Raw genomic sequence first — 9,503 nt, 5'->3', positions numbered from 1 at the left:
GAATGGGTCGGACCGCAAACAAAGGCAGTATAGAAATTGAGGCCCAGAATGAGAGCAAATACCCGCTCCGAAATCGACCCGATAACAGTTACGAATATGTGGTCAGTTACTCGGTTTAGATGTTAGCTATTCTCTTTGTGGTTGTGAAACAGATGATTTGTAGACCGTTGGGAAAAGAACTGACGAGGCAACTTGTTTTTAATAGAGCTATACTGTAGATACGTGATAAGTATCGGCCCGGTTTCCTGCTGTATATATAGCAGTATAGCTGTATATATATATATATATAGCTGTATATATAAAATATCATTGGTGTGAGTTATTGTTGTGAGTAATGTACGTGGTTTCTTCGTGGTATAACTTACACAGTAGGAGTCGTCAGAAGTAGTATTACGTTCAAGTGTAGATATATCTTTCTTCTTGGAAAATTAAACCTGATGTAAGCTTAAATTTACGTTTCATATAACAGAGGAATACTAGATACACTGGTTGTGTTATAGCGACTGTGAAAATCATAGGGTGTCTTATCCTGCGTGTTAAGTCATGCCGAACACGATTAGAAGATTTGCCCGACTGATTGTCAAGCGGCTACGTCGTGTGACGTCATCAACATCCTCCCCACCGGTTGGACGGGCGGTCGGTGATTCAAATCATGAACAACAAGATATTCAAGATGGCGTCGAAACAGAGAATTTCAACGTCGCCGAAATTCAAAGTGCGTACTCGGTATTTTATGCTTGTGTAAGGCGGTATACGGTTAGGATGATGTAAACACGACCCGTCTGTTTTCAGATCATGCGTCATTCGATGACGTCAACGCAAAGTCCCCGTCGTCAAGTTGCGTGCATCTAAAATTGGAAGAATGCTCGTCAGCGGAAGACTCGTCGGAGAACGAAAAGGAAGATGCGATCCGGGAGAGCGAGGAGGAGGAGGCAGCGGAGGACCTGGATACGATGCGAAGCCTCCGGATCGAGGATGCTCTAAACGAATCACGGAAGATGCAGGACGCCCTGGAAACTCGACCGAAAACGGTAATTGCTTTAGTTACTCAAGTTATTTATGTTGTTATATAGTTACTGTGGGATAAGATCGGAAACTGTTTGTACCTAAACTATACAATTCCCTTTGTCGTGTTATGAACAACCAACAATGACCATTGGAATTTGCGCGGCTAGACGGTTATATATATTTCTGTAAATTTTCTTTGTTTACTACTAAATGAAACAAGAAGAGAGAGAAAAAAAATGTTCCACCCTACCCCACCCTCACTATTAATACATTTCCAGTTTTCGGTTTGTTTGTGAATGAATGTAAGTATATAGCCTTGTGCGTTTACTTGGAACAGGAGACTGCTGTCCGTGATCTAGTTAGCGTCTATGTCGCCAATTCAACGTGACTGACGTAGTTCAATCGATTCCTATTTCCGCATTAGTAATATAAGGCGTTCCCATTGTGATGACTGTAAGGTGCTCATTAGTTCCCGTGGTGTCCAAACCGACGTTTGTTAATAATGAATGAGGGTTAACGCTGAAGGTACAATATTTATGTGCCCTCATTTATATCTAATAAGCTCATACAGGAATTTTGAATTGGTGGCTGTCGACTCAGCACTCGTCAGCATTGTTTCTTGTTGCTGTAGCGCAAGCAAATTCGAGCTATGCCGCCAATGATATACAACAGGCAATTGCTAAGCATGGCTTGTCGCCAGTCTGATGTGTGGGCCACTCAAAGTCTCGTCACATGCACTTGCTAATGACGCTGTAGCTCGGGACAGTCAATTAACTTTAACAAGGCCCTTTCAAACATGACTCATTATGACCGAACGACTTCTTTATTGCTCTCTCTCTGCGGATTGTTGTTTTTAATTCGAACTTGGAGTTTCGTAATTTATGCTCGGCCACGAGCGTATAATTAGGCGCCAAAATTAATTTTACCCACCCTCTTAAACGCGGACGTAATAACTTAATAAATTATTAAGACATGGTTTTGTTCTTTAGGTCAACGGTCGTCGCCTAATGAAGGAATTTCGCTTTTTGAGGAAGGCGAGCGAAGATAGCGAAGGCGCATTTGAAGTGTTTCCTTATTCTGAAGACGGAGAAGGCAACGACTTGAGCGAATGGGACATCAGGTACTACAAGTTTGACGAGTCCTCGCATCTCTGGCGCTCCATGCAAGACCATGGAATCGACTGTGTCCGCTTCCGTATTTCGTTTCCCGCGGATTTTCCATTCTCCCCACCCTTTGTACGGCTGGTCAGTCCATACATTGAGAACGGGTTCGTGATGAACGGCGGCGCCATTTGCTTGGAAGTGCTGACTGCACAGGGCTGGTCTAGCGCCTACACAGTCGAGGCGCTGCTTGTTCAAGTCGCAGCCGCTTTAGCTCACGGGGGAGCTGTCGTGAGCAAGCACCAGAAACGAAAACAGCACAAACTAACGAAAAAACGAGCCGAGGCCGAGTTCCAGCGTATTGTAAAGATACATAGCAAATATGGATGGGTCAAACTCGATAAAGAAGAAGGTTAAGCGCATATAACCTAAACTCTTGTTTATTTTTCACATTGTCCCGTCGCTACTACCCCAAAGGAACGTTGCGGGTAACCAGTATCCGTTTGATTCCATTCTTTGTCTTATAACTTGTTCTACACATAGTATTTATCCGCAGTGGTGACGTATTTGCAGCGAACTTCGTCTCACTTTGCTGCAATCAGAAAAGGAAGTTTTTTTTATCTATGTAGAGGTGCTACTTTTGAAACACTGGAAACTGCAAAGCCACGGTTTGTTGCTGCTCGGCACAAAAGTAATATATGGTCAGTAGCTGCATTCCACAACAACAAAGAAGTTAATTTTCTCGCCATTTCACTGTGGAACCAACTTCGGCCATTCCCTCGAATCAAATAAACGTACACCGTTTCCAATACTTTGCTGTGAATTGCATTGCTTATAACATGCTTCTTAAACGTTGTGTCCATATATAGTCGTTGGTGAGTTCCAACACTTTAAGTTTTTTCGCAATGCGAGGACGAAAATGAGCTTATATCTATTATGGGAAATGATCAATATAACGTAGATTGCTGCAGGTTTGGCTCTTATTTCACTTATCGTTGTCTTCTTTCACGCTTCTAGCTGTGCGTAGCCCCCTTGGGACTATTTCTGTGTATTTATTTCACCGCCGTTCCTTTTTTCAATAAACGTTGGCGGCTTTTCCTGCCCACCCCCAAACTGCTCGCATTTGTTAAAAATAGTTCGAACTTTCCTTCGGTCGATAAACCTTTTAATTTTTTATCGCCGCCAGCCAAGATTCGATTTGTATTCCGTTTCCAGGCGGCGTTCGGTTTGAGTTGTGAACCAGTGGGAGAATTTTCTGTAGGAAAATAGACTTAGTGCTGAAAAAGTAAGTTTCTTCGTATTGTTACGGGTGGCGATCGTGCTGGGCGTGGGAAGAGAGGTGCCTCAGTTAATGAGATCACCCTCAGCGATCGATTAGTGGTAGAAGGGAGCTTTTTATTCATTAAAAGTGTGATTACGGCAAGTCCCCGGAGAAATGAAGTAACGTAGATTGAACTCGATAGAATAATAGTGTATCTGTATCATAGGCATACAACCATATGCCGTGGTTTTAGGCGGCAACAATAACATATACAAGAAATCGATTAAATGTTAGGTGCTGCACGGCCGATACTAGATACACATATAGATATATATATATATATATATATACAACTATATGGAGATACATCTCTGGTAGGCTTTGGGTGCTGTAACTTAGATGTATTGAATGCACCATAGTCTGTACAAAAACATTATAGTAGGGAGAAGACGGGACACCTTTAGCACATAATATTTAAGTATGCTGAAGGTGTTTCAAACAATTAACAACGGTAATGGGGGGGGGGCGTAAGGAATGGGTTTTGTAATTACTTGAATGTTCTTTGTTTACTACCAAATGGGACGAGAAAATAGAATAAAAAGGTGTCCCATCTTTCTCCATTCTACTATATTTTAGCACCGTGGGGTAATATGGGTTACCGTTTGCACCTAAATCGGATATTTTTTAAACGTGTTACGAACTACAACGGGCTTTTAGATTCGTGGAGCCACAAAATATATAATTCTGCCTATATTCTTTGTTTAATACCAAATGAGACGAGGAAATTGAATGAAATCATCTCCCATTTTACCCCACTTTACAGTATATGCAGACTCTGGTATGCTTGTTTTGGGTATTGTATTAACTGCTACGAATGGAACAGTGCCATGATACTGAGGTACGAATAGAGTTTACGAGCATACCAATTAAGTGCTGGTACAAATACCAAACTCCTGCAGAGCTGCAGACCAGTAAGGTAGAGCCTGCAACACGTCGATATTAAATCGTAAACGTTCTTACATAAGTTATTACACACAGTTATACAATGTCGTGACAATTTAACTCGCACGTATTTTTAGACTATATAGCAGGGTGGGGAAGATGGGACACCTTAAGCACATACTGTCGAAATATCTTGATCGTGTTTTAAACAATTAACAACGGTCTATGGATGTCGTAAAGATATGGTTTTGTAATCTTTAAATGCTTTTTGTTTACTACCAAATGGGACAAAAAATAATATAGAAAGGTGTCCCATATTCTCCCACCTTACTATATCAACTTTTAAATAATAATTAAATCTCGTACAGAAGCCCCCCAAAAGAGAGTATAAAAACAAGCTTTTTAATAATACCCAACCAATGCATTTCGAGGCCTAAACAAAATTAAAGTATATGTGCAACTCGAATCACACATAAGCAATATCAACCTAATTCATTGCTCTCTTCATAAAGCAACCAAGATGGGATATTTATGGCTGTGGTTTTCGCGGGAAACATTTGCATTTATTTTGGGATTTGCTATAATGTAATATTACATTGATTTACTCAAGATGCTTCTTATAATTAGCAATTGAATATTGGATAAAATCAGTCCAACGTGTGATAAATATTCTGTAGAATTAAGAGCTCTATTAGACAACTCAGTGCTAGTGAAGAGTCTTCCCCCCACCTTATTTGCCAACCACTAACCCCTAACCCCTAGGTTAGGAGGTTAGGTGTTGTTGATAGTTAGGGGCTTATTGGTTATAGGGGTTAGTAGTTAGTGGTTATAGGGGTTAGAAAATAAGGTGGGGGAAGACTCTTCACTAAAGCACCAACAACTCTTTGTTATTTTTTTGATCTGTTTGTAGCTTGCGCTGCGTGAAAAATATCGAAACCACTTATAATTTGTGAACTTTTAACAAACTCAGCGTCACTCGTATGTTAATTGGTAGATCAATAAAGTTGTTACTGACGTGGCATGTAAAGACTTACAACTGTTGTGTAATCTCACCTTTTCAAGCCACAAGTTTGTGGCAACATTCTAAAAGATTACAGAACAGGAATCTTTTTTGTTTGAAACAGTTTGGGACGGATAGGTTAAGAGAGATACTAAGAATACCAAGCGCTACAATGCCTCAAAAATCCATTGCGTAAGTATAAAGTAGAGTAGCAAAAGTGATCCCACTTTTTTCACATACTTTTAATTTTCCACAGGTCATTTTTCGGCAGCAAACCGTCGAAAAAATCTCCACCTGCAACTTTACAAAACAAAAGTTCCACCAAGCAGGAAAATGTGAAGTCTCCTTTAAAAAATTCGCCTTCGAAAAAGTCACCTTCAAAAAAATCTGCTTCGGAAAGTTCTCCTGTAAAACTTCTTCCCTCAGAAAATTCTCCTGTTAGTTCACCGAAAAAGTCAGTTCCGAATCCGAAAAAGATAAAAAACATAGAGTCACCTGTGAAGATAAAAAAGAGGAAAGCACAAGCTTTGATCTCGGATTCATCTGAAGAAGAAATGGATGCCGTCGAAAGATCAAAAACTCCTCCTCCCAGGAAGTCACCTTCCTCAACAAGGAAAGTTAATCTTAACCAGTTTAAGGCAAAAGAATCTGGGGTAGGTTGATACACTGTGTGAAATTCTGAACAGTTATTATACTGTGGGGTAAGATGGGATACGGTTAGCACCTAAACCTACATTTTCCAGCAACTTTAAACAATTAACAAGGCTGTTTGAGAGTTGTAGGGCTAAGATATATAATTCTGTAAAAATGCTTTGTTTACCACCAAATGGGGAGCAAACTTGTCTCATTTTACCCCACCCTACTTTTAGTAAGTCTGGAGACAAATACTTTTGCTGAACAGGAAACATTTTTGCTAGGTGTTTCATTTTGTTTTTAACAATTTTGATTTTTGAGATAAATAACCCTATGAATATCTTAGAACGGCTAATTATTCTGTAATGTGCATCCCTACCTTGCTACCTATGCCCTGTAAGCACCACTGCTCAAATAAAAAACATAGCAAAGGAAAATTGAAATTAATAATTGCTTATTTATTTAGAGCGATTCTGATGGAGTTCCGAATCCACCACGTGATGTTAAAGTTACTCCTAATGGAACGGTGAAAAGAAAAACTGGTTAGTTAGATGCCTTGACTCTTGATGGTATTTGTGTATGTAAAATATAATTAACAAATTTTAAAGGCAATAAAATTGTGTAACGTTGGAGTCATCATAATGGTTTAATATATATATATATGTAAATATTTTAAATTATTAAAAGTATTTTTCCGAAATTGTTAAAGTAAAAGCTAGGTGTAGCGACCACGCTTATTTTCTCCCAATTAAATGTAAATATGTTTTCAACCGTAAGCGTGTTTTACCAACTTATTTTGTCACTAAATCTTTTCTTTTTGTTTAAAATATATTTTTAAATCTTCGCTATCGTAATCGAAGAGACAAATAAAGTTATTAATTATTATTATGATTATTTGTTGTAAACAGCTCGTAAAAGTTTCCAAGCTTCAAAACGTTTGAAGATGAACGGGAATTCAAGTCCGGAGGAAAACGAGATGAAAGATGAAGTGAAAGAGGAGCCGGGTAAAGATAAAGAGGTGGAAGATGAGGTTTGTGAAGCTTTTATTTATATTTTTTTGTATTTTTTTTTGTATTAAAATTAAAGTTCTAGTTGAATAGTTGTGGTATAACAAACTCTTCAAGCAAGTTCTTAAACAAATTGTCCAATGAGTTATGACTTAAAATGTTCTTTACTGGGGAATAGTTAAGGAAGGCCCACAGGTTTATTGTATCTAATATCAAAAAAGATGATGGGAAAAATTCAAAATAAATGGAAGGGTAAATCTAATTTACATCACTACTACTACTACTGTGTTATTATTATAAAATTGTTGGTTTTTAAAAAAGTACTGAAATTGCTTGTCGCATGAATGTTCGCCACCACCTTTGTTGTAGAAATGAGTATAATAGTTGCTTAGTAAGAAATTGAATTCATTTATAAAGTTATAAAACTTTTTTTAAATTGTTTATTTTATTTCTTTTTTGTATACTTATTGCATTTAATGAAAAAAAAATGTTTTAAACTAAGAGCATGGAAGTAGAAGCATCTGATGTACAAGAAAGTGGTGAAAGAGAGGAAAATAATGTCACTGAGTCGATAAATGAAGGATCAAACTCTGACTCGGATCACAAAGTTACACCTGACACTTCTTCAAAGAAGACTAAACCGAAATCTCCAAAACATGAGAGCTCATCTGATAAAGAGGCTAAAACTGAAGTATCTCCAAATAAAACTAAAAGTCCTGCATCCCAAAAGAAGACAGCAGTAAAGAAGTCACCCAACACAAATTCCAAGTCAAAAAAATCGACAAAAACATCGCCGAAAAAAGAAAAACAAGACTCAACACCAGCCGCAAAACCACCCAAGAAATTGTAGGTTCAATTTTAATAATGTTGAATATTCTAAATCTGTAAACATATAGAGACCTGTGGGCAAGATGGGACACCCTTAGCACATTATATTCCAATATCCTGATCTAGTTTTAAACAATTAACAACAGTCTATGCGAGTCGTGAGGATACGAGTTTATAATTATTTGAATGTTTTTGTTTTTTCACGAGAATAAATAGGCGTCCCATCTTCCCCTACCCTAATACAGGCTATTGTATTTCAAACCAAGAGAATATTTACTAATTACTAATTAAATATCTCTATGTGTGAAGAGTTTACATAGTTTTTTTTTTATTATTTTTTTTCATGGGTCACACAGTTCCAGCTTCTTCCAGTCCAAAGATGTTGCTCCTGAAGATAATGATGAGAAGAAGATCAAACCAGATGCATATAATCCTGGAAGGAAGAATTATCATCCAGTGGATCATGCTTGTTGGGAAAATGGAAAAAAGTAAATTTTTACTTAACTTTTTATAAAATAAGTTTTGGCTACTAAATTTTGGAAATTTTTTAGTGCAATCAAGTTAATAAAAAAAGTAAAATTTTACAGAAATATTAAAAGATGAACCTATTTTATAACAATTTTGACACTATATGCAAGTCATTTTCTGTAAAATGACATAACTTTTACATCAAATTATATTATAGTTTATTAGGCTTTAATAAACACCCTTTTTTACAGAGTACCATATTTGGCTCTCGCAAGAACTTTTAGTCTCATTGAAGAAACCTCTGGAAGGTAAATGTTGTTTACATCACATATTCACAAGTAATGTAGATTGGTTTTTAAAAAGCTTATTAAATTACTTTATAAAAAACTTACTATTTTTTCCGTTAACCAGATAACTGTTCAAACTTATTTAATTATATTCTTTTGGGTCCTAAATAGTTTTAAACAATTTATTACAATATTTCCAACAGATTAAGGACGATTGAAATTCTAAGCAACTTTCTTCGAAGTGTGATCGCTCTGTCTCCCAATGAGCTGATAACTTGTATATACCTCAGTCTCAATAAACTTGCACCAGCTTATGAAGGAATTGAGCTTGGCATAGGTTTGCACCAAATTTGCTACATTTTAAGTTTTGGGAATATATTTGCCAAAAAGGCAGAAATGCAACAAAACACGTCACAATGTATAGTTTTTATGAATTTAATTTAATTGGTAGTAGTTGTTATTCGCTTTTTTGGTCTGTGCTGCTGTTATTTGGGAGCAAAAATACCCCTTAACTCTTTAACTGCCCATGGCGACTAAAGTCGCTCTGGGACCACACGTCACTTAAACGGCGATTTTGTGGTCATTTCTCCATTATCGATCCCAAATTTGGTTTCATTTGAAAGAGGAAGCAATTTCCTTTTGATTTCAGCAATAAAAAATATATCAACGTATTTAAACATTTTGAGTATTGTTTTGTCAAAGTTTTTGAAGATTTTTAGCCAAATTTAGCCATTTTCCTTTAGTTATGTCCCCAATTTTGCTGAAATCTCCTGTTTGCGCCAATTCGGAGTTGCAGTAGGGGATTCCCCTTGTATTCAAGCGTTGTTTAGGCTTCGCAAAGCATTTTTAGCTTTGAAAACTCATTGTAGGGGTACTAGAACAGAATTTTTGTACAAAGTAGCTCAAATGGACACTGGGACATATAGGCTTGCATTTTCTTTGCTTTTATTTGTTGAATGAGCTGGTATT

The 9,503-nt window shown here is 37.2% G+C and overlaps 2 protein-coding genes across 2 annotated transcripts in view; both read left to right on the top strand.

Moving 5' to 3' along the window:
- Positions 1-324: 324 nt before the first annotated feature.
- On the top strand, positions 325-3,221 carry LOC100183889 (ubiquitin-conjugating enzyme E2Q-like protein CG4502). Its single transcript, XM_002123748.3, has 3 exons — positions 325-715; positions 793-1,031; positions 1,998-3,221. Exons 1-3 carry the CDS (start codon positions 544-546, stop codon positions 2,523-2,525), a joined length of 939 nt encoding a protein of 312 aa, XP_002123784.1. The 5' UTR covers positions 325-543; the 3' UTR covers positions 2,526-3,221.
- Positions 3,222-5,285: 2,064 nt separating this feature from the next.
- Positions 5,286-9,503, top strand: part of LOC100181519 (DNA ligase 1-like) — a 12,385-nt gene continuing 8,167 nt past the window's right edge. Inside the window, exons 1-8 of the mRNA XM_009859714.3 lie at positions 5,286-5,503; positions 5,568-5,964; positions 6,411-6,486; positions 6,853-6,974; positions 7,454-7,797; positions 8,136-8,267; positions 8,499-8,555; positions 8,738-8,871. Of these exons, the coding sequence (XP_009858016.1) occupies positions 5,292-5,503; positions 5,568-5,964; positions 6,411-6,486; positions 6,853-6,974; positions 7,454-7,797; positions 8,136-8,267; positions 8,499-8,555; positions 8,738-8,871 (1,474 nt within the window). The 5' untranslated portion in view covers positions 5,286-5,291. The remainder of the gene's footprint in view (positions 5,504-5,567; positions 5,965-6,410; positions 6,487-6,852; positions 6,975-7,453; positions 7,798-8,135; positions 8,268-8,498; positions 8,556-8,737; positions 8,872-9,503) is intronic.

Source organism: Ciona intestinalis, chromosome 3 (genome assembly GCF_000224145.3).
Source record: "Ciona intestinalis chromosome 3, KH, whole genome shotgun sequence".
Taxonomy (NCBI): domain Eukaryota; kingdom Metazoa; phylum Chordata; class Ascidiacea; order Phlebobranchia; family Cionidae; genus Ciona; species Ciona intestinalis.
This window is presented reverse-complemented; position numbering and strand designations above follow the sequence as displayed.

What these genes read in the sequence shown, in the direction of transcription:
- LOC100183889 (XM_002123748.3), top strand. Translation starts at nt 544, where the DNA reads ATGCCGAACACGATTAGAAGATTTGCCCGACTGATTGTCAAGCGGCTA. An exon ending in CAACGTCGCCGAAATTCAAA is followed by an intron (nt 716 to 792) that starts GTGCGTACTCGG and finishes GTCTGTTTTCAG; the next exon opens with ATCATGCGTCATTCGATGAC. An exon ending in TGGAAACTCGACCGAAAACG is followed by an intron (nt 1,032 to 1,997) that starts GTAATTGCTTTA and finishes TTTGTTCTTTAG; the next exon opens with GTCAACGGTCGTCGCCTAAT.